Source organism: Oncorhynchus mykiss, unplaced genomic scaffold (assembly GCF_013265735.2).
Source record: "Oncorhynchus mykiss isolate Arlee unplaced genomic scaffold, USDA_OmykA_1.1 un_scaffold_215, whole genome shotgun sequence".
Classification (NCBI taxonomy): Eukaryota; Metazoa; Chordata; class Actinopteri; order Salmoniformes; family Salmonidae; genus Oncorhynchus; species Oncorhynchus mykiss.
Genome location: NW_023493685.1, coordinates 64084 through 88397, shown reverse-complemented (window position 1 = coordinate 88397; position 24314 = coordinate 64084). Strand labels below are relative to the sequence as shown.

General features: G+C 44.6%; 1 protein-coding gene across 1 annotated transcript; it reads right to left on the bottom strand.

Annotated features, from left to right (window-relative positions):
* Positions 1 to 1322: 1322 nt before the first annotated feature.
* Positions 1323 to 21861, bottom strand: LOC118947906 (voltage-dependent calcium channel gamma-4 subunit-like). Its single transcript, XM_036972983.1, has 4 exons — positions 21290 to 21861; positions 3303 to 3386; positions 2611 to 2751; positions 1323 to 2177 (listed from the first exon to the last, which is right to left on the bottom strand). The coding sequence occupies exons 1-4, from the start codon at positions 21510 to 21512 to the stop codon at positions 1642 to 1644; spliced, it is 984 nt and encodes a 327-aa protein (XP_036828878.1). The 5' UTR covers positions 21513 to 21861; the 3' UTR covers positions 1323 to 1641.
* Between the last annotated feature and the right edge of the window lie 2453 nt (positions 21862 to 24314).

The window sequence follows — 24314 nt, the reverse complement described above, 5'->3', positions numbered from 1 at the left end:
CAATTTAAAAAAGAATGAAACATACACTAAGTGTACCAAATATTAGTAATACCTTCCTAATATCAAGTTCCACCCCCTTTTGTCCTTTTGAACAGCCTCAATTCGTCAGGGCTTGGACTCTATAAGGTGTCGAAAGCGTTCCACAGGGATGCTGGCCCATGTTGACTCCAATGCTTCCCACAGTTGTCAAGTTGCCTGGCTGGTGGACCATTCTTGATGCACACTGGAAACTGTTGAGAATGAAAAACCCAGCAGCATTGCAGTTCTTGACACAAACCGGTGTGCCTGGCACCTACTACCATCAAAAACACTTTTGTCTTGCCCATTCACCCTCTGAGTGGCACACATACACAATCCATGTCTCAATTGTCTCAAGGCTTAAATCCTTCTTTAACCTCTCCTCCTTTTCATCTACACTGATTGTAGTGGATTTAACAGGTGACATCAATGGGGGATCATAGCTTTCACCTGGATTCACCTGGTCAGTGTATGTCATGGAAAGAGCAGGTGTTCTTAAAGTTTTGTACATTCAGTGTATGCACATTCAAAGGTGCTATTTCCCTTCTAAACTTGAAAATGTACAACAACACATTCTTAATCCGGAAATTAGCAGTTTGGATGTGCTTTTTTTATATAACAGATGGTCATTTAATCATAGAAGTGTCTAGAATTAAATGACTATGGTTGCAGGAAAAAAAGGGGCATGATATAACATACAGTGGGGCAAAAAAGTATTTAGTCAGCCACCAATTGTGCAAGTTCTCCCACTTAAAAAGATGAGAACTTGCACAATTGGTGGCTGACTAAATACTTTTTTGCCCCACTGTAACTCTAACCCCTAACCTTAACCCTCACCTAACCTAACTACAACCAATTAAGTTTAACATGGGTTCGCTGGTCAGTCATGTCCCTTTAGTTTTTCCCAGATACAAAAGAATGTCTTTGTTGAGAACTCAATCCTTGGGTTTTATTTCTCTATTAAACTGACAGTGACACACAGTAGCTACTAACAGATAACACAGAGACACCGAGCTCTACTCCAGTAGGCTATACAGTAGCATGCAAAGGTGACAGAGGGCTTCAGGTTGGACAATACATTTAGCTGAACTATGTTCGATACCTAAAGCAGGTAAAATAGTGTGAAATGTTGTACATTGAACAATTCACTCAACAGTTTCCCAACACACATTGGCAATAAAAATCCATCAACAAGAGGACATTCCACTCTCTTCTCTTTTACGCGGTTCAAGGACACATTTGAAAGGGAATAGTTTTTTTCTTTGTAATGTACGACACAAACAATGATGGTGACTAGTCTGTTGCAGTCAAAAAGCACAAAGGAACACCAGGAAAGAAGCAAGCACTCTTTATGTCCAGTGACCCTTAGAAACCATGTCACGGGCAACATATTCTAACCTTATATCTCTGTCCATGTCCTCAGTCCTCGTCCTCATGTTGTTTTTCACTGAGGAGGGGCTTTGTCTTTTCACTGGCTCCGTCTTTCCCTGGAACTGCGGACTCTGACTCTGATTCTCCAGTGTGACGGGCTTCCATGGGGTCCTCCATCCCCAAAGGCCCACCTCCATCCTCCATCCACATCAGGGGGGCCTCCTCACTCCACCGGCCCGTCTAAAGCTCTTCTCACACGGGCGTGGTCCGCCGGTTGACCCCGTCCTTCAGGTCATTGGGGAAGCAGTTGTGCAACTGCAGGAAATCGCCTGAGCCGTGCTCGGGGCTGTATGCGTTCTCTGTCACGCCCCCTTTCAGACCCCCCTCACGGGTCAACGTGTACATGGTCAATTCTCCCAACGGCCCCGTTGCTGAGGTCCCACCCTTCAGCCTCGTCGGGGAGTGCTCCTGCGAAGCGTCAGAGGAGCGCGAGCTGGAGTGGGGTGTCCGCCGGCGGAAGCGGTAACTGGGTATGCGTGAGTAGGGTGAGGAGGAGGACATGGAGCGGATGAAGTCGCGGTGAGCGTGGAAGCGGACCTCCTTGTTCTTCTCGATGTAGATGTTGACAGCCAGGACGGCCACCATCTCGGCCACGATGAAGGACAGAGCTCCGAAGTAGAAGGACCAGCCGTAGCTGTAGGTGTTCTTCTTGTCCTCATCCCGCTTGTCACTGGGGTCGCCGGCGTTGCTAGAGATGTAGACAATGATGCCAATGATGTTACTCAGGCCTGAGAGAGTTATAGAAAGACCGAAACACAGAGAGAGAGTGTATATGAGGGAGACACCGAAACAGAGACAGAGAGAGACAGAACATCAGACAATCTCTCAGCCCCATTGGTTTTCCTATCAGGCTTCATCCCTGACTTGAGGAACGTGTAATCAGACCTCTGGATAATACTAGTCATCAGTCAGAGATCCCAGAACACATCTTCTCTCTGGTCTGATAAGTAATGAACAGTCTTAATGATCGGTGCCACTGACCTCCCCAGCCCTAACACACTGCTCTAATGTACGTAGAGGACAGCTCATGGCCTTCTCAGCCTGCGCTGTGAATGGACTTCACAATTCAGACCGAGCACAGGTAACTGATGAGGGTGTGTGTGTGTGTGTCAGGCCCTGAAGGGTGTGTGTGTGTCAGGCCCTGAAGGGGGCGTGGCTTACCTGCGGCTACAAACAGGATGCCGGCGCTAAGCAGGATGCTGTTTCTGTTGCTATAGATACGTCCCACGGCCAAACACAGCCCCCCCAGCATCAACAGACAGGTGCTGAGGATAGGAAACACACTGGACGCCCGCACAATACCTGGAGTAGAGAGAGGTATGGTTAGTCACACACACACACACATGCGCACACACACACACACATGGACAGACACTCAGGCACGATTAACAGTCAGAGGAAAAACTCCCTGCAGCTTTTTTCTGTACACACTGAGTGCTACTGTGGGTTTTAGATATTGAATAAAATCACTCTTTAAAGTCTATTGTCTTGGGGGAATATAAGAAAAAATACCCATAACTTTAAATGACGAGCAGTAACAACAGTTAGGATTACTACACACACAGTCACGAGGTCTGAACATTTATTAGAAGAGAAGTGAAGAAGAGAAGAGGAGAGGAGAGGAGAGGAGAGGAGAGAAGAGAAGAGAAGAGAAGAGAAGAGAAGAGAAGAGAAGAGAAGAGGAAAGGAGAGAAGAGAAGGACAGAAGAAAAGAGAAGAGAGGAGAAGAGGAGAAGAGAGAAGAGAAGATAGGAGACAAGAGGAGAAGAGAAGAGATGAGATGAGAGGAGAAGAGAAGAGAAAAGAAGTGAAGAGGAGAGAAGTCAAGAAGAGAAGAGACAATGACCACTCACGCAGGAGGTATTCTGAGCTGTCTGTGTCATAGTCGTTATCATCTGGGAAGTGGTTGATACGGTAACAGCTCCCTACGTTAATCCCTGCAGGACATTGGAAGAAACATTGCATTGCATTTACACACAGTGACTGAAACAGCTGAGGAACAGACCTCAGTTATTAACTTACATCGTCGATCAAATCAAATCAAATGTATTCATAAAGCCCTTTTTACATCAGCAGATGTCACAAAATGCTTATACAGAAACCCAGCCTAAACCCCCAAACAGCAAGCAAAGCAGGTGTAGAAGCACGGTGGCTAGGAAAAACGCCCTAGAAAGGCAGGAACCTAGTAAGAAACCTAAAGAGGAACCAGGCTCTGAGGGGTAAACAGTCCTCTTCGGGCTGTGCCGGGTGGAGATTATAAGAGTAAATGGCAATTAAGGCTAGATTGTTCTTCAGTCACAATGGTTGTAGAGGGTGCAACAGGTCAGCATATCTTCAGTAAATGTCAGTTGGATTTTCCTAGCCGAGCATTCCGAGGTCAAGACAGTAGGTGCGGTAGAGAGAGAGCGAAAGAGGGAGCGAGAGCGCTAGAGAGCGCGAGAGAGGGTTGAAAACAGTAGGTCCGGGACAAGGTAGCACGGCTGGTGAACAGGTCAGGGTTTCATAGCCACAGGCAAAAAGGCAGAAACTGGAGCAGCAGCACAACTAGGTGGACTGGGACCGCCAGGAGTCATCAGGCCAGGTAGACCTGAGGTATGGTTCTAGGACTCAGGTCCTCAGAGAGAGGGAGAGTGAGAGTGAGAGTGAGAGGGAGAGAGAGAGGGACAGGGAGAGGGCGAGGGAGAGGGAAAGAGAGAGAGACACACGGAGACAGAGAGAGATACAGAGAGAGAGAGAGACACAGACACAGACAGACACAGAGAGCCAGAGACAGACAGAGAGAGGGAGAGAGAGATGTAAGATTTAGAAGGATCATACTTATTAAGTTCACACAAGAAACCAGACAAGACAGGAGACTTTTACCAGATAGGACAGACTGACCCTAGCACCCCAGCACATAGACTATTGCAGAATATACACAGGAGGCTGAGACAGGGGGGTCAGTGAATATGATCAAATTGGGGTTCTAGTCAAGATTCTAGCAGTCGTGTTTAGCACTAACTGAAGTTTATTTAGTGCTTTATCCTGGTAGCCGGAGAGTACAGCATTGTAGTAGTCTAGTGAAAACAAAAGTGGTCCTACAATGGAACCTTGACGAATATTGAAACCTACAATTGATTTGTCAGAGGACAAACCATCCACAGAGACAAACTAATATCTTTCTGACAGATAAGATCTAAAGCAGGTAAGAACTTGGCCGTGGAGAGAAGGGTTTTCCAACCTCTCCAAAGGAATGTGGTGATCAATGGTATCAAAACATGGTACTAAGGTCTAGAAGCACGAGGACAGAGGCAGAGCCCTGGTCTGATGTCATTAAAAGGTCCTTTACCACCTTCACAAGTGCAGTCTCAGAACTATGATGGGGTCTAAAATCAGACTGGAGCATTTCGTATACATTATTTGTCTTCAGGAAGGCAGCTTTTATTTTAAATGCTTGAGAGGAATGAATGGGAGATTCGATATAGGCCGTTAGTGGGGGGGAGGGGGGTCAGGCTTCGTTACTGCCACTTGTATTGAGTTTGATACAAATGATGTTCAACATAGGAGGGCCAAGCACAGGAAGTAGCATACAAAACTAGCCAATCATTGTTGAGCTGAACTGAGCGACCTCAGCTGTGCATGGTCCAGGTGCATTAAAAAAAGTGTTAACTCCTATCAAATACCATTGAGAGCATACGTCACTGACAGAAACACTTTCATTGTTCCATTTTGTTGTGTTGTTTTCCTCCGGTAGCTAGCTAGCCAGCTAGCTAAAATTGGCCCTTTCCTAAATTAGCCATGGATGGAGACAGGGATTTGGAGTTTGTTTTTACTTAATTCTCCGTACCTGCTAATGATTAAAAGGATGGAAGTTCAATATGTAGCTAGATGTAGAAGGCTAATGTTAACTAGCTAATGTTGCCCACAAATGGAAGTTAGGCTAGTGAGCAAGCATTTTAGCCAGGTAGCCTAGGACAACAAAAACGAATAGCGTGTACTGTATGACAGAGTCATAGACCGTTTCGTGAACATGAAAGAGAGGAGGATGGCATTGGAGTTTCTCTACAAGTAGGGTGAGTCAACATGTTTTTCTATTTGCACGAACGCTCACACAGAAATCAGAACCATGGACAGCCACATCATATTAAGCTTATGTTGATTGGACTAAATCGTTTTTGGTATCTTTTAGTTGTCACTGTATTAGACTAAGCATAGGTGATTTGAAATGTTGAAGTGTAAATGGTGCTGGAATAGTGGAGTTTCTGTTTTCTTTGTGACTTACAGTAACTCTCTGTGGTTCTAAATCAATAGTTATTTAGAAGTCTGAAAATGTCAGAAACATTAACTTTCTTGACCATGCTGTGGGTCATGTAACTGTCTGTTACTGTACATGGAATATGCTTTGTGGACTTCACTGGACAGAGGTGGCTTCCTCAGGGATTTCATCCACACACTGCTTCTGGTCCAGTCGGCAGCTGGAAGGTTTAGAGGCCATGACTATTTTCGTGAATGTGTCGAGCGATACAGGATAAAATAACTTGAGTGTCTCCCATTGATCCCAGGTCCTGGCAGTTCTGTGCAGATAGAACAACTTAGTTTTGGAGAAATAGGCAGATTCAAAGAGGAGTAATATACTTTCTAATGATCAGGATCTTTTCATCTCAGAAGTTAATGAATTCATCGCTGCTGAAGTGAAGGCCACCCTCTCTTGGGGAATGCTGCTATTTAGTTAGCTTTGCAACAATATCAAAAATACATGTTGGATGGTTTTTATTCTCCTCCATCAGGTTGGAAAAGTAGGCTGATTGAGCAGCAGTGAGGGCTCTTCAATATTGCACAGTACTTTTTATATTTACACACAGCGTGTGAAAAATCGGAGGAACTGACCCCGGTTCATTTCTTACACATTAGACTAATACAGTACTTGAAGATAAGGGCACCAGGGGGACAATATAAGAGAATAGAAAATGGCATCTCATTTAAAACATGTATTGCCTTCCTCCTATTGAAAAGCTCTAGATTCTCATAACTTAGTGATGAATAGCATTGTAGGACACAATAGGACTACATATTTTATTCATCCACTATAACAAGCTGTTTAACACTGAGATATTCATCCACTATAACAAGCTGGTTAACACTGAGATATTCATCCACTATAACAAGCTGTTTAACACTCAGATATTCATCCACTATAACAAGCTGTTTAACACTGAGATATTCATCCACTATAACAAGCTGGTTAACACTGAGATATTCATCCACTATAACAAGCTGTTTAACACTGAGATATTCATCCACTATAACAAGCTGTTTAACACTGAGATATTCATCCACTATAACAAGCTGTTTAACACTGAGATATTCATCCACTATAACAAGCTGTTTAACACTGAGATATTCATCCACTATAACAAGCTGTTTAACACTGAAATATTCATCCACTATAACAAGCTGGTTAACACTGAGGTATTCATCCACTATAACAAGCTGTTTAACACTGAGATATTCATCCACTATAACAAGCTGGTCAACACTGAGATATTCATCCACTATAACAAGCTGTTTAACACTGAGATATTCATCCACTATAACAAGCTGTTTAACACTGAGATATTAATCAAATATAGCAAGCTGGTTAACACTGAGATATTCATCCACTATAACAAGCTGTTTAACACTGAGATATTAATCCATTATAACAAGCTGGTTAACACTGAGATATTCATCCACTATAACAAGCTGGTTAACACTGAGATATTCATCCACTATAACAAGCTGGTTAACACTGAGATATTCATCCACTATAACAAGCTGTTTAACACTGAGGTATTCATCCACTATAACAAGCTGTTTAACACTGAGATATTCATCCTCTATAACAAGCTGTTTAACACTGAGATATTCATCCACTATAACAAGCTGGTTAACACTGAGATATTCATCCACTACAACAAGCTGTTTAACACTGAGATATTAATCCACTATAACAAGCTGTTTAACACTGAAATATTCATCCACTATAACAAGCTGTTTAACACTGAGATATTCATCCACTATAACAAGCTGGTTAACACTGAGATATTCATCCACTATAACAAGCTGTTTAACACTGAGATATTCGTCCACTATAACAAGCTGTTTAACACTGAGATATTCATCCACTATAACAAGCTGTTTAACACTGAGATATTAATCCACTATAACAAGCTGTTTAACACTGAAATATTCATCCACTATAACAAGCTGTTTAACACTGAGATATTCATCCACTATAACAAGCTGGTTAACACTGAGATATTCATCCACTATAACAAGCTGTTTAACACTGAGATATTTGTCCACTATAACAAGCTGTTTAACACTGAGATATTCATCCACTATAACAAGCTGTTTAACACTGAGATATTCATCCACTATAACAAGCTGGTTAACACTGAGATATTCATCCACTATAACAAGCTGGTTAACACTGAGATATTCATCCACTATAACAAGCTGTTTAACACTGAGATATTCATCCACTATAACAAGCTGTTTAACACTGAGATATTCATCCACTATAACAAGCTGGTTAACACTGAGATATTCATCCACTATAGCAAGCTGTTTAACACTGAGATATGAAGCTCATGGAGAGCTTGTTCAACTGAACTTCATCTTCTCCTTGGAGGCAGAATACATTATTCCATTACTCCCCCTCTTGGTTCGTTACACTGGTGTCAGAAGTGGGATTGAGAGGAAATGGAAAAGAATGTGAGGAATGGTTTGTCCTGCGATCTAGATGGACCCATGTGTGTGTTCAACACGACAAGGTGATGTTTGTCTCACCTCAACCCATTACCTTCTCCCTATATTGGCTTTAGATAAAGCAGCAAGCAGCCGATGAGAACCTCATCTAAGGTGAGGTGAGGCACTGGTTATTGGTTATGACTTTCAAAAAGGTGCAGTCAATGCCCTGCGTCTCTCTGGGGCTTGCAAATTAAGATTCCAGCTCATTGCACAACACATAAATCGTGGGCCACCACAAAGCCGATTTGAGTTAGATGCTGGAGGAACAACACACACACACTGATATTACACCACAGTGTGATTAAGAATGCATTACCCAGAGGTATTTCGTGCATTTCAGTGCATGTCCAAATTCATCTGAGGTGAATCCCTGATTGGTTGAGCTCAGGGAAAACAACCACCTTACTGGAACAACAAAGGAGTGGGCTCTCTGATGGCTTTAAGTACCTGTCTGAGGGTGTGTGTGTGTGTGTGTGTGTGTGTGTGTGTGTGTGGTGTGTGTGTGTGTGTGTGTGTGTGTGTGTGTGTGTGTGTGTGTGTGTGTGTGTGTGTGTGTGTATGTTGGGTAGGGGAGAGACCTATTGCTGTAATATTGTACACACTCAGGGGAGGGAGGGAGGGAGGGAGGGAGGGAGGGAGGGAGGGAGGGAGGGAGGGAGGGAGGGAGGGAGGGAGGGAGGGAGGGAGGAGGAGGGGGAGGGGAGGAGGAGGGGGAGGGAAGAGGGTGGAGGAGGGAGGGAGGAAGAGGAGGAGGGGGAGGGAAGAGGGAGGAGGGAAGATGAGGAGGAGGGAAGAGGAAGGGAGGGAAGAGGACGAGAAGGTTCATGGATACATAATGTTGTTGTGGTATTGCTGTTCAGCCAACCAATTCAATCATAAATAGACTACTTACCATCTCTGCCTTGGGCTGGGCTGGACTGTACCTGAGTTTATTTGCAGTGTTGAGCACAGCCAGCACTCAGCAGTGTCACTGTCAACAGTTACTGTGGTGTGTGTGTTTGTGTGTTTGTGCTTGTGTGCTTGCTGCATGTGTGCACTCGTGTCTTGAACGAATGTTGTAAGATTCCATGGACAACCCCTTTATCCATAGTGTTGTTGTGGTATTAACCATCTATTTCCTCCCTCAGATCCCTAATGGCTGAACACCTGTGACAGGGTTGACACAGTTTCTTCCCGACTGTATAAAAGCCTTATTACGTGAGTAACCACCAAGAAGGGACCTAACAGCTAGTCAGAGACCCAGGAGACCCTCTCTGTACACTCAGGGTGACTCACAGAGCAGGGGCCTTGAGACACAAACATAGCCATTAACTGGGTCTGCTGTTTAATAAGGAACGTAAAATCACACAGTCTGGGCCTCCCGGGTGGCGCAGTGGTTAAGGTACTGCAGCGCCAGCTGTGCCATCAGAGTCCCTGGGTTCGCGCCCAGGCTCTGTCGTAACCGGCCGCGACCGGGAGGTCCGTGGGGCGACGAACAATTGGCCTAGCGTCGCCCGGGTTAGGGAGGGCTTGGTCGGTAGGGTGTCCTTGTCTCATCGCGCACCAGCGACTCCTGTGGCGGGTGCACGGTGTTTCCTCCGGCGCATTGGTGCGGCTGGCTTCCGGGTTGGATGCGTGCTGTGTTAAGAAGCAGTATGGCTGGTTGGGTTTCTCCCGAGCCCGTACGGGAGTTGTAGCGATGAGACAAGATAGTACTACAACAATTGGATACCACGAAATTGGGGAGAAAAAGGGGTAAAAATTCAACAAAAAAATAAAAAATAATAATAATAAATCACACAGTCTGTCTGTATGTTTATATGCCAAATAAACACCTCATGTAACTGATAATTGTCCCGAAGAAGAGCAGTAGTGGTGCGTGGGTAAAATCCCGGGGGAAGCCAATCCCCCCAGAAAAGCCAGATTTCCACATATACTGTATGTTGTGATAATTGCATTGTTTGCTCTATAACCTGTTAGTTAATGTGCCTTGCCACCGTGATACACTATACTGTATATACAAAAGTATGTGGACAACCCTTCAAATGACTGGATTCGGCTATTTCAGTCACACCCGTTGCTGACAAGTCATTTTGTAAAATATCTGCCCTGCTAGAGCTGACCCGGTCAACTGTAAGTAATGTTATTGTAAAGTGGAAACGTCTAGGAACAACAATGGCTCAAGCGCGAAGTGGTAGGCCACATAAGCTCACAGAACGAGACCGCCGAGTGCTGAAGCACGTAGTGCGTTAAAATCATCTATCATCGGTTGCAACACTCACTATCGAGTTCCAAACTGCCTCTGGAAGCAACGTCAGCACAAGAACTGTTAGTCGGGAGCTACCTGCCTGACTGCATAGTGCCAAAAATAAAGTTTGGTGGAGGAAGAGTAATGGTCTGGGGCTGTTTTTCATGGTTCAGGCCCCTTAGTTCCAGTGAAGGGAAATCTTAACTCTACAGCATACAATCACATTCTAGACAATTCTGACTTTGTGGCAACAGTTTGGGGAAGGCCCTTTCCTTTTTCAGTATGACAATGCCCCTGTGCACAAAGCAAGGTCCATACAGAAATAGTTTGTCGAGATTGGTGTGGAAGAACTTGATTGGCCTGCACAGAGCCCTGGCCTGCACATAGCCCTCACCTTTGGGAAGAATTTAAACACTGACTGCAAGCCAGGCCTAATCGCCCAACATCAGTGACCAACCCCACTAATGCTCGTGTGGCTGAATGGAAGCAAGTCCTCACAGCAATGTTCCAACATCTAGTGGAAAGCCTTCCCAGAAGAGTGGAGGCTGTTAAATCAGCAAAAGGGGGACCAACTCCATATTAATGCCAATGATTTTGGAATGAGATGTTCGACGAGCATGTGTCCACATACTTTTGGTCATAAAGGTTTAAAGGCAGAGACAATAAGAAGACAGAGGAGCAGAATAAATTCAACCACACCTTCGTTTCATCACAAAACCGGACAGTAACCTCTGTCCAGTGAAGTCCACAAAGCATATTGCATGTATTGTAACAAACAGTTACATGACCTACAGCATAGTCAAGAAAGTTAATGTTTCTGACATTTTCAGACTTCTAAATAACTATTGATTTAGAACCACAGAGAGTTACAGCAAGTTGCAAAGAAACAGGAGCTGCCTCCACTATTCCAGCACCATTTACACTTCAACATTTCAACATCATCAAATCACCTCTGCTTAGTCTAATACAGTGACAACTAAAAGATTCCAAAAACAATTTAGTACAATCAACGTAAGCTAAATAAGATGTCGCAGTCCATGGTTCTGATTTCTCGCTGTGTGTGTGTGTGTGTGTGTGTGTGTGTGTGTGTGTGTGTGTGTGTGTGTGTGTGTGTGTGTGTGTGTGTGTGTGTGTGTGTGTGTGTGTGTGTATGTGTGTGTGTGTGTGAGTGAGTGTCTATTTAAGTGGAAAAAACATGTTGACACACCCTACTTGTAGAGAAATGCCAATGCCATCCTCCTCTCTTTCATGTTGATGAAACGGTCTATGACTCTGTCATAAAGTACACATTTTTTGTTTTTGTTTTCCTAGGCTACCTGGCAACGTTAGCTAGTTAACATTAGCCTTCTACATCTAGCTACATATTGAACTTCCATCCTCTCAGGCCGGGGCACAACAATGTATGAATTAATGGTTGGATCAGAATCACCGTTATAATCATTGGCCAGTACGGAGAATTAAGTAAAAATTAAGTAATCCTTATCTCCGCCCATGGTTAATTTAGGATAGGGACAATTTTAGCTAGCTAGCCACTGAAGGACAACAACACAATGAGATGCAACAATTAAAGATGTTTCTGTCAATGACGTATGCTCTCAATGCGATTTGATAGGAGTGAAGCCAAATCCAAACTGGCTTCTTTTGACACTCAGTTTAGCTCAACGCTGATTGACTATTTTATACTTTTTTTGTCAAGGGAGGCCAGATGCTCGCTGGCTTCCCTTGTCTTTAATGCTACAGGTGGTAACAATGTCATCCTCTTTATGACCAGACCGCATCAGATAGATGGCCTACACGTAGAGAAACAGAAAGGCGTTGTTTCACTCGCTCAGATGCTTTCTCTGGTGAGATACATTCAGCCTCTTGTGAATTGAAGGGAAATTATGAAAACACAGAGAGACGAAAGATAAATAACTTAATGTTTTCTTAATTTTGGGGGAAGCCTGGCTTCTCTTGGCATCCATGAAAACACACCACTGTCGTTACCAAGACGACAGTGTGTTTTGTTCTTTCTAACAAAAGAGATGTTTGGACATGACAATGACATTGCTAGAATGGACGTAATGGGTGAGCAGTCATTTATTTATGTCCAGCATTTCCCCTCTCTTGCCTCTTCCCTCCTCACCCATTTCATCTCATCCCATCCCCCGTCCTCCCTCCCCCAGAGCGTCTCACTCAGACCCCAGCTCCAACCTCTCCAGTCTGTCTGCCGCCATGGCCCCTTCCACCTGTGTGTGTGTGTGTGTGTGTGTGTGTGTGTGTGTGTGTGTGTGTGTGTGTGTGTGTGTGTGTGTGTGTGTGTGTGTGTGTGTGTGTGTGTGTGTGTGTGTGTGTGTGTGTGTGTGTGTGTGTGTGTGTGTGTCGGTCTGTCTAGGGGAAGAGGAAAAGAGAATATTGCATCTGATTTGTAATCCGATTAGAGACTGAGGCTCCTGGGCTTGTGATTTACGAGCGGTGGTTATCAGTCTAATGTCTAAGGTGTGTGTGTGTGTGTGTGTGTGTGTGTGTGTGTGTGTGTGTGTGTGTGTGTGTGTGTGTGTGTGTGTGTGTGTGTGTGTGTGTGTGTGTGTGTGTGTGTGTGTGTGTGTGTGTGTGTGTGTGTGTGTGTGTGTGTGTGTGAGCGAGAGAGCAATAAAGAGACAGACAGACAGACAGACAGACAGACAGACAGACAGACAGACAGACAGAGAGAGAGAGTGAGAGAGAGACCAGTCCCTGAGCCCTTCCTGGGAGACCACCGCTGGGCACATCCTCTCCATGGCAACCCCAGTTCTGTTTCAACAGTCTGATTTCCATAATGTCTCTAAGGATGCCTTTGACATCTTCATTGGCAACCACCAACAGACAGCCTGTCACATGGCTCCCTGTCATCAGCCCCCTAACCCTTCAAGAAATATATCCCCCAACACACACACATCTGTCTATACCTGTTGTTTACGAAGCATGTGTCAAATACATTTTGATTTGAAACACAAAACACAGATATTACATAATGTACACCCACACACACATGCATGCCCTGTGAATGAAACAGCTATCACAGCACAGCATTGCTGTGGGTGACAGGGTGATGTACTTTGCCATTATTGTGAATTAACTCAGCTCAGCCAATAACGCGAGAGCCTCAGTGGAATAGACCAATCGCATTACAGTATCACAGCATCATATCCTACACTCTCTCAGCTCTCCCTGGTGTCTACCCTGCCTTTTTCCTATCCTCAAGACATATCATCTCTCCAGTTGAATATTTTAATGGGCAGATTAATTAAGGATACCCTCCAAATGAACATCAATACATATATCTGCAATATATAGCATCATTAATACAGCCTGGGGGCTATAATGTAATGGTACATGAGGTGGCTGCATAGTACAGTCAGTGAATGTAAGGCAGAGTCCCAAATGTTATCTTATTTCCTTTGTAGTACACTACTACGCTACTTTCAACCAGGGACCATATGGCTCTAGTCAAAAGCAATGCACTATATAGGGAATAGGGTGCAATTTGGGACTCAGCCTTACATTCACTGACTGTACTATACAGCCGCATAGTATACCATTACATCATCAAAAGGGGCCAGTGAGGCTGTGGGTTGGAGTCTATCAGGGGGAGTAATCTGGTTTTATATAGCTGTAAACAGATAGGACACTGTTCCCCAGCCTATAAAACAACCAGACACTGTTCCCTGGTCCTCTCAGGTGGCAGCATAGAAATGTAATTACTAGAAGGGACAATTATTCTGTGATGGGTGGTCCAGCTCGCAGCGGCCATATTAATCTGTTTCTATGGTAGTATAGGCAGCTGGGAGTGCTGAAGGCTGGGATCGCTAGGGGTGCAACTTAATAGTGCAGACTGGCTTCCTCTCCTTGTCTCCTTTCCTTCATCTTCACCAATGTGAATACCGGGGTGCATCTCAATAGGCTAAAGTGGCTTTCTCTCCTTGTCTCCTTACAATGTGATAAAACTGGATAGGTTAAATTCAAGTCACCGGTAAGGATCCTCCATTTCGCATTCAAACCTGTGTTTTCAGATCAGTACAACTGAATGAGAGGAGGTGAGGATGAGGTGAGGAAGCCACTTTAGACTATTGAGATGCACCCAGCAATAGGCTGAGAGAGGCTGGACTGGGGGCTTGTAGGCCTGTTGTAAGACAGGTCCTCACCAGACATCACCGGCAACAACGCCGCCTATGGGCACAAACCCACCATCACTGGACCAGACAGCACTGGAAAAAGGTTATCTTCACTGATGAGTTGCGGTTTTGTCTCACCAGGGGTGATGGTCGGATTCGCGTTCATCGTTGAAGGACTGAGCGTTACACAAAGGCCTGTACTCTGGAACGGGATCGATTTGGAGGTGGAGAGTCTGTCATGGTTTGGGGCGTCATCGGACTGCGCTTGTTGTCATTGCAGGCAATCTAAATGCTGCGCATTACAGGGACGACATCCTACTCCCTCATGTGGTACCCTTCCTGCAGGCTCATCCTGACATGACCCTCCAGCATGACAATGCCACCAGCCATACTGCTCGTTCTGTGCGTAATTTCCTGCAAGACAGGAATGTCAGTGTTCTGCCATGGCCAGCGAAGAGCCCGGATCTCAATCCCATTGAGGATGTCTGAGACCTGTTGGATTGGAGGGTGAGGCCTAGGGCCATTCCCCCCCAGAAATGTATGGGAACTTGCAGGTGCCTTGGTGGCAGAGTGGGGTAACATCTCACAGCAAGAACGGGCAAATCTGGTGCAGTCCATGAGGAGATGCACTGCAGTACTTAATGTAGCTGGTGGCCACACCAGATACTGACTGTTACTTTTGATTTTGACCCCCCTTTGTTCGATGACACATTTGTGCATTTCTGTTAGTCACATGTCTGTGGAACTTGTTCATTTTATGTCTCAGTTGTTGAATCCTGTTATGTTCATACAAATACTTACACATGTTAAGTTTGCTGAAAATAAACGCAGTTGACAGTGAGAGGACATTTCTTTTTTTGCTGAGTTTAGAAGGACAGAAGAAGAGAAGAGAGGTGTAGAAGAGAGAAGAGTATGAGTGAGTGAAGCAAAGAGAAGAGAATTGGAGGAGAAAGGTGGGGAGGGGCAAAACTGAGGGCAGCATGCAAGAGGAGAGGAGAGGAGAGGAGAGGAGAGGAGAGGAGAGGAGAGGAGAGGAGAGGAGAGGAGAGGAGAGGAGAGGAGAGGAGAGGAGAGGAGAGGAAAAGGTAGAGATGAGAAGAAAACAGAGGAGAGTAGAAAAGTGGCAGTGCTGGTGGAAGTGAGAGCCCGGTGGCTAATTAGCACCCTTGTGGCCTTTCGGCTGACACATTTTAATTACAGACCTGTGGAACATGCTGAGAATGCCAAGCGAGATTCAAAATAAGCTAATTATGAGCGCAATAGTGAGAAAGGAGCTGTCCAGTGCTGAAATCAAACTAACAAAAGACAAAGGTTTGATTTCAGCACCGGACAGCTTCTTACTCTCTGCTACAGCTAATAGCATAGATGGCAGGGATGCTGATGGGCGGGGATGCTGGACAAAAGGGATTCTTCTTCTGCTGACAAATGTATTCAAAGACTTACAGCACCACACTCTGTGGACAGCGCTCAAGCTCTCTGCTCTGTCTGCGAATGGAACCAGTGATTGGAACACAAAGTGCTTGTGGAATAGTGATTTCCAGAGCACTAAATTATGAATTTCTGAAATTACAATCACAAGGGAATAGAATTAAAGATGGCCATTGACAAATCTGAAGATAGAATTTGTGAAACAAGCCGCTAGGCTACATGCTGCTTTTACATTTTTATCCCATGAATCTACATGTCAAAATAATGAACACTTCCTGAGAAGAACACTGAGAAATGAGCTGTCCAGTGCTGAAATGAAACTAGCACAGAGGCTAGCTAATATGAACAAAATCAAATCAAATCAAATCAAATTGTATTTGTCACATACACATGGTTAGCAGATGTTAATGCGAGTGTAGCGAAATGCTTGTGCTTCTAGTTCCGACAATGCAGTAATAACCAACAAGTAATCTAACTAACAATTCCAAAACTACTGTCTTGTACACAGTGTAAGGGGAACACATTAGTGGGCTGTGTTCATGCCTATAGGGCTTGCTTATGTGCTACTTTAATTTCAACACTGGACAGCTCAAGATTCACTCTGCTCAACAAGTGCTTACTGTCCCCATGTTTTAGATGTGTTACAATGTGTTTCGACTGTCTGGTGTCACAGCCGCTGACTCCTAGAGAGGCTACATATCTCACACTTATTGTACGGACCTTGAAGTTGGATTGTGAGGTCAGGTGACAAATACCTTTTCGTACTGACTACACTATCAATTGCATTACACAGAATGATTTTTCAAGTTTCAAGTTTTCATCACAGATAGAACTACAACTAGATAGAACTAGGAAGCCATATATTTCACCAGATGTATAAATGTGAAGCATCCGGTTGGTATTTCCACTCACTACCAAATATGGTGTTGAGAGGAAGCCCAGTAGCCCACATTCTGCTAATTTTCTCATCGATGAAACATTTGATCTTCATACAGTTTTCTTTTTCCAAACTACAATATATAACAATCAGAGTGGACTGCATGTTGTAGACGTTACCCATTCCTAAAGTTTCAAAAAAGTCCATTGTTTAGATTTAGAAGGAGTTCAAGGGTGAATTGCACACACAAACTTCACCGAGTAGGCATTCCCTAGCAGAAATATGCAAATAAATATTGGAAAGCGCCAATAGGATCTCACTAGCTCGTCCTTGGCTCTGCCTTGCTTGTTCTGCCCACTATGATTCATTTGCTCTAGTACACTAGTACAGTGAATTGGACTTTCTTGCTTGCTCTAAGATCTGGCATGCGTCAACAACGCCTGGGCACAGTCTCTTCCTCTTGTGTTCTTATCTACTGATGATTGTCCCCATGACAACCGTGGGACACTTGTCCACTCAAATGGCGTCTGGTGTGTATGCTCTCTCTAATTCTCTCTTTCTCTCTTTCTTTCTCTCTCTCGGAGGACCTGTGCCCTAGGACCATGCCTCAGGGCTACCTGACATGATGACTCCTTGCTGTCCCCAGTCCACCTGGCCGTGCTGATGCTCCAGTTTCAACTGTTCTGCCTGTGATTATTATTATTTGACCATGCTGGTCATTTATGAACATTTGAACATCTTTGCAATGTTCTGTTATAATCTCCACCCGGCACAGCCAGAAGAGAACTGGCCACCCCACATAGCCTGGTTCCTCTCTAGGTTTCTTCCTAGGTTTTGGCCTTTCTAGGGAGTTTTTCTTAGCCACCGTGCTTCTACACCTGCAATTCTTGCTGTTTGGGGTTTTAGGCTGGGTTTCTGTACAGCACTTTGAGATATCAGCTGATGTACAAAGGGCTATATAAATACATTTGATTTGATTTGATTTTGATAGTGGTACATTGATCTGTTAGATACATTTTGATTCAAATGTCAGATTGTCTGAATAAATAGCATGTCTAGCCATAATGTACTGTAGATAGCCTATGTATAGTCTATTCAGATGTACAGTACTGTGGATAGGTCTATTTATAGTCTATTCAGATATACAGCACTGTAGACAGGCCTATTTATAGTCAATCCAGATATATACAATAACTGTGGAACCTCTGTATGTGCAAGAACTGTAGCAAACAAACACAGCAGTCAAAAATATAGAAACGCTTGTTTACTTTTTTCCCTTTCCTTGATGACTTCTGGTTTCTGTTTTCTTTGGGCTACTTATAGAGCTAGCTGCATACTGCTCCATTCAGCTTTAAGCTATATAATAAAAATGAAACGTGGCTAAACTAAACTATCCTAAATAAAAAAGACATACAGACTGGATTCTCTTTTCAGACTTTTATTTTACTACATGTGTAAAAATAAAGGTTACAACTAAATCTTGTAAGGAAAAAAAAGTGTCTGTCTTGCTTGTCTTTAGGTGACAGAGGTGTACTGGCTGGACATCTCCCAGCTGTATGTGTTATAGTACACCTGTGGTGGCGCATAGCAGCCGCAGCAATAGGCCATGGGCTGGACAGTCGCCCATGTGTATGTCATCTGGATCTGCTCGCTGATATCATAACCCGATGTCTGCACCGACCCGGAGTCGGTTGCACGCGCTCCAGGGGTCTCAATGATCTCGAGGGTCTCTGAGATCTTGTTAGCTGCTGCGGCGGTGCCACGGTTACCAGAAGACGAGGCGATGGCCGTGGCGAGTCCATTAGCAATGGTTGTACCAATGGCAGCAGCGGCGAGGTCACATTTGATGGCCGAAGCAGTAGTCACGCGGAAATCACCTGAGCCCAGCCGGGTCTCGAGGTTCTGGATGGCTTTTGGAGCGAGTTTCTCCGCGGGGCTAGCATTGGGAATTGGGCTCCAATCCCCGGCCTCAGGTCGAAGGCTCAGTCCTTGGGCGGTCGCCACGGCTCGTTTCAAAAGCTCAGTTAATTGTCGAGACTTCACTCTCTTGTCCATTTCAATTGCCATCTTGATTGACAGGGTCACGGTGTCAACTAAGTCGATGTGGGTGTCCATGTCTGATGGATTTATGATGGTTGATGGACGATGCAGCGCTTTTTTAGGTTTTGGAACGTGGCGTCATAATGGATGCGAACATTTCGTCACACGTTTACATCATTCATACACATCAAGCACTGTTATCTTATTTGATGTCTTAGATTTTTTTGTTTCTGTTATGTTTACTACCGTGCTGTATGTTTACACTGAATATATAGGCTATTTGCAGAGCTGAAAGAAACGCCAGGGAATAGGATGTTGAAAAACGACGGGGATATATTAAAAAATCAACTAGGTTGTCCTAATTAGACTATCATGGCCTGTAATATATTTGATAGCCTACAAAACCACGGATGTGTTGAAGAGCTATACCAATCACAGGCCTGCCATCATCCATGCTCATCAAACTTCCTCAGCCTTTCCTTTTCCAGCTGTTCTTTTCCTATAGAAAGCAATGCAATAAAACACTCATGCAATGACAGCACTGCGTGATAACCACATCAGATACTGCACTCCGGCTGCCAAGCCATTTGTTTTCTCTGATGGGCCTGTCCAAGCCACGCGAAGGGGGGCCGAGACACGCCTGACTTTCAAAAAATGACCTGCATTAGGCGCGTCCATGCGCTCGTGGATGTCTGTGGTGTGGAGCGGACATGGATAGATCAGGAAAGATTACTCCTTTGTGTTGGAATAGGAGCTGAACACACAGAAACAGACATAGGCCTACCTTTTGGATTACATAAATGGATTATGCCGCCAAAGCCTTGTGTAAAATAACCTGGCTAATCTTGGAAACTTTTCTAGCTTTTTCAAATTGATAGTGTGTTAAACTGTTGTCCATATTTATCATTTCAACAGTGTTGCTTATTAGCAAATACATTCACTATCAGGAGGCCAACATCTTGTAAAATGATGAGTTCTGGCTTTAGTCTACGTCAAGCAGTTCAGCACCACCGACAGCTGCTCGAGCGCTTTGCTCAGTCTGCGACTGGAACACAACAAAGTGCTTCTAGAATAGTGTCTTCCCGCGCGCTAAATTATACACGTCTACTTGCTAGTGATATCCACACCCCTCAGCACACGTATTCTCAAACCATTACTGACGGCATTGAGGTCAGGAGTGACTGTGGGTTGACTGAAGGGACACTTGACTTGCAAATTGGGGTGGTAAGCCCTAAGGTCCCATGATATAAGACAACCTTGTCATATAGGCTAGGATAATTCCCAAAGCCTTGGAAAAAGCATAACAAGTACAGGTTAAAGTCAGTGATTTGTTGGACAACAATGCCAGCAGCTTTGTTTCACCAACTTAAGCTAAACCACCTCAAACTGTTACGGAACATTATGTTATTCAAGTAGAGTGTGATACAAGAACCTAAACCTTGAAAACGTCTTAATTCCAATGGTTCTAAAAGGCTAACAGCAGTGGATGAATGGTAATATATTGTTGCCATTGCCTCCGCCTCTGACCAATTAGACTACGAGCCATGTAGGCCTATTGGGGGCTCTGGTCTATACACGACTTATTATCAAAATACTTCACATAAAACTACATTAAGCAAGCATGTCTAGCTATACCTATAAAAAATATATGCATTTGTACATCTTTAATGGCATAAGAACATCATATTTTACTTTGCTTGGACAATGAAATCTCTGTACAGATTCCTCTTTATTTTTATAACCTAGTCTCTCATGTTTCCATAGCAATTAGAGAGACGTTGCCAAGCAACACCCTCAAATACAATAAAGACGTGAATGAAGGCAGAGCTCGTCCTGAAGGCAGGACTCATAAAGGTCCTCAGAGCGTCTTTAAGTTTAGCAACAGTGTAGTGAAAATATCAACCAACTTCACTCTGTCAGTGATTTATAAACTTTTTAAACAAGTGTGTTGATTAACTTGTTTTCTCCATAATCCACACCTAGAATTATAGCGCCGCTTCAGATAGAAACACATTCCCTGTATTTAAACTAGATCATTCTTACGGCCAACACCTGCTGCGTTTAATGTATTTGTCATGCTCATATCACTGCCAAACAGTCCTTATTAAAGACTACCCTATTTACTCTCACCTTGTTTGGAGCGCGTAAAAACGCACCCTTTGACGGCGTTAAGTCTCTTCCTATCTCTTAGCGAAGAGAAGCCAATACAGTTGACAGTAGAAACAAAACAGCTCCTCTATGAGACAGACAATTACCTTCTTCCTCCAAATACTACCCATAAGCACCCTTTCTCCACATGAACTCAACATGACTTCACATTACCAAAGTATAATAGAAAGAGTAACCTATTTCAGCTTGCCTTACCTTCAATACAACATATTCTCCACAGCCCAGAGTGCGTAAGATCTCCCCTTGCCTTCTTGGGTTGTGACTGGGTGTCATCCGTACTGGCATTGGTTGCGTTGCATATGTATGCCCGTGAGTACAGCCAGTAGTCCGTCCCGATGGCTATGGTCATGAGGCTGAAAGCGGCGAAAGCCCCCACGGTAGCCAGCAGTGTCTGAACCCCACGGTCACACCACGCCATGGCGCTTCATATTATTCAACAGAGCCCGGTCTACACACACCTGGAGAGCGTCACGGCGCGGCGGGTCATCTGGTCATACCGCATGTCCACTGCGCTTTGCTCGCTCCTCTCTCCTCTCCAAGGATCTGAGACGTGGGCTACGTGTTGACTATGGGTGACACTGGATCACAATGTTCACTTGGAGCTGTAGCGCTCACTCCGTGTGACAGCCAGCTTGAGTGATCCGAACGGGAGAGAAATCGGTGTCCACACTGATCTGACGCGCGCAAACAGCCCACATGTTTGGCCATTCATAGTTTCTGAATCGCCTGATATTTAACCCCAGGTTGATTCTATGTTCCTGGTTTGCTCCTGCCCTATATACCAACTTTTATTGGAATCAGAACCTGTCAATATCACTGCTATGGAGAGATGTCACTAGGAAGGGAGGGGCTGCAGAGAAATAATGACAGTCAGGTATTGACATCTTTCTCTGTGGTCTACCTCTCAAGCCAGCTCAAGCCTAGTTCATGTGTCAAAGACATGGAGACCTGAATTACCATCCTAAACCCCAGATATCTGGCCCAAGATATCACCCACCGGTATTGTCTTAGACCTACTCTCACTACTTACTGCTGCCCTCAATGCCACTGTAAAACGAAAATGGCAACAGTCACTCATTTTATTCTTGATTATAATTTAAGCTAAACAGACTGGCAATCAGGATAGCCCAAGCCCTCTGTACAGGCTGTTAAAAATGCACTTAGATGTTTACTGAGTACATGTTACTATCAAGCACACTATAAATCACAGCAGGCAGTAGGACACCACTGTTCTTCACATGTAGCCTGAGGCCTATATGCTATTATAGGTATTGATGAAACAATATTACAACCTCATGCCACATTAACCTTTGGAGAAGACTAGAGACAAGCCAATAAGACACAGCCTGCATCTCAAACGGCACACTATTCCCTTTTAATTGCACTACTTTTGACCAGGACCCATAGGGCTCTGGTCAAAAGTAGTGCACTGTATAGGGAATATGGTGCCATTTGAGATGCACAAAGAGCTACCTGCCTGTGCTAGCCAGCCTGTGACAGTGACTGATACTGTATGTAGGCAAAGCATGTAACAAGAGGCAGTAAAAGTGACAGTGGCCAGAATTTACAGGCTATTGTCCCTCTGTGAAGGAGCAACAGGAAGCACCATCCACCCCTGAAGTCATGCTGGGCTTCTGATTGGTTGACTTCCACCAGGCCCAGTAGATGTAGTCTGGGGGTCAATAGTTTGTGTGTGTGTGTGTGTGTGCCTGACACGATGGTCGATCACTTACTGGAGTCTGAAGAGAGCCGAGAACATCTACCCGTTGCAGCTGATGAGCGTTTACTATAGTCAATATGGAAGCAAACCCTGTGGCAACAGAAAGTCAGTTAATTGTGTGGCTGGCTGTAAGCTTTATAGCAAATTATTAAGGCCAGGAGTCTTTTATGCCCATGTGACTTGATCAAGAAAAACTCCTGGGTCCTTATTCAAAAAGTGTCTCGGAGTAGGAGTGCTGATCTAGAAACAATTCCCCTGTCTGTGATCAGTAGATGGTTTTGTGTCTTTATGTCAATGTTGTCACACTCATAAGGATGTTCCCTCTAGGGTAAGTGTCCCAAATGGCATCCTATTCCCTTAATAGTGCACTACTTTTCACCAGGGCCCATAGCGCTTTATAAGGAATATGCTGCCATTTCAGAGTCTAATTCACCTTGGAGAATTGTTCAACTGAGCATCGCTTTTCATATAATCTATCCCCTTATCCTCCACTCTTTCCTTCATTCTTTCCCATGTAGTTCTGTCCATCACACTCCCCAACATCTACTGTTCTATTCTCCTCCCTCCACCTCTCTCTGCTGTTGTTCTGTTCTTCAGTCGGACCCTCCCTAATTCAACCATACTCCCTGATGTTGCTTCATACCACATCACTCCCTTCCCACAACCATACTCCCTGATGTTGCTTCATACCACATCACTCCCTTCCCACAACCATACTCCCTGATGTTGCTTCATACCACATCACCCCCCCCCCCCATACTCCCTGATGTTGCTTCATACCACATCACCCCCCCCCCATACTCCCTGATGTTGCTTCATACCACATCACCCCCCCCCCCATACTCCCTGATGTTGCTTCATACCACATCACCCCCCCACAACCATACTCCCTGATGTTGCTTCATACCACATCACCCCCCCCCCCCATACTCCCTGATGTTGCTTCATACCACATCACTCCCCTCCCACAACCATACTCCCTGATGTTGCTTCATACCACATCACCCCCCCCCCATACTCCCTGATGTTGCTTCATACCACATCACCCCCCCCCCCATACTCCCTGATGTTGCTTCATACCACATCACCTCCCTCCCACAACTATACTCCCTGATGTTGCTTCATACCACATCACCCCCCCATACTCCCTGATGTTGCTTCATACCACATCACTCCCTTCCCACAACCATACTCCCTGATGTTGCTTCATACCACATCACTCCCCTCCCACAACCATACTCTCTGATGTTGCTTCATACCACATCACCCCCCCCCATACTCCCTGATGTTGCTTCATACCACATCACCTCCCTCCCACAACCATACTCCCTGATGTTGCTTCATACCACATCACCCCCCCATACTCCCTGATGTTGCTTCATACCACATCACTCCCTTCCCACAACCATACTCCCTGATGTTGCTTCATACCACATCACTCCCTTCCCACAACCATACTCCCTGATGTTGCTTCATACCACATCACTCCCTTCCCACAAC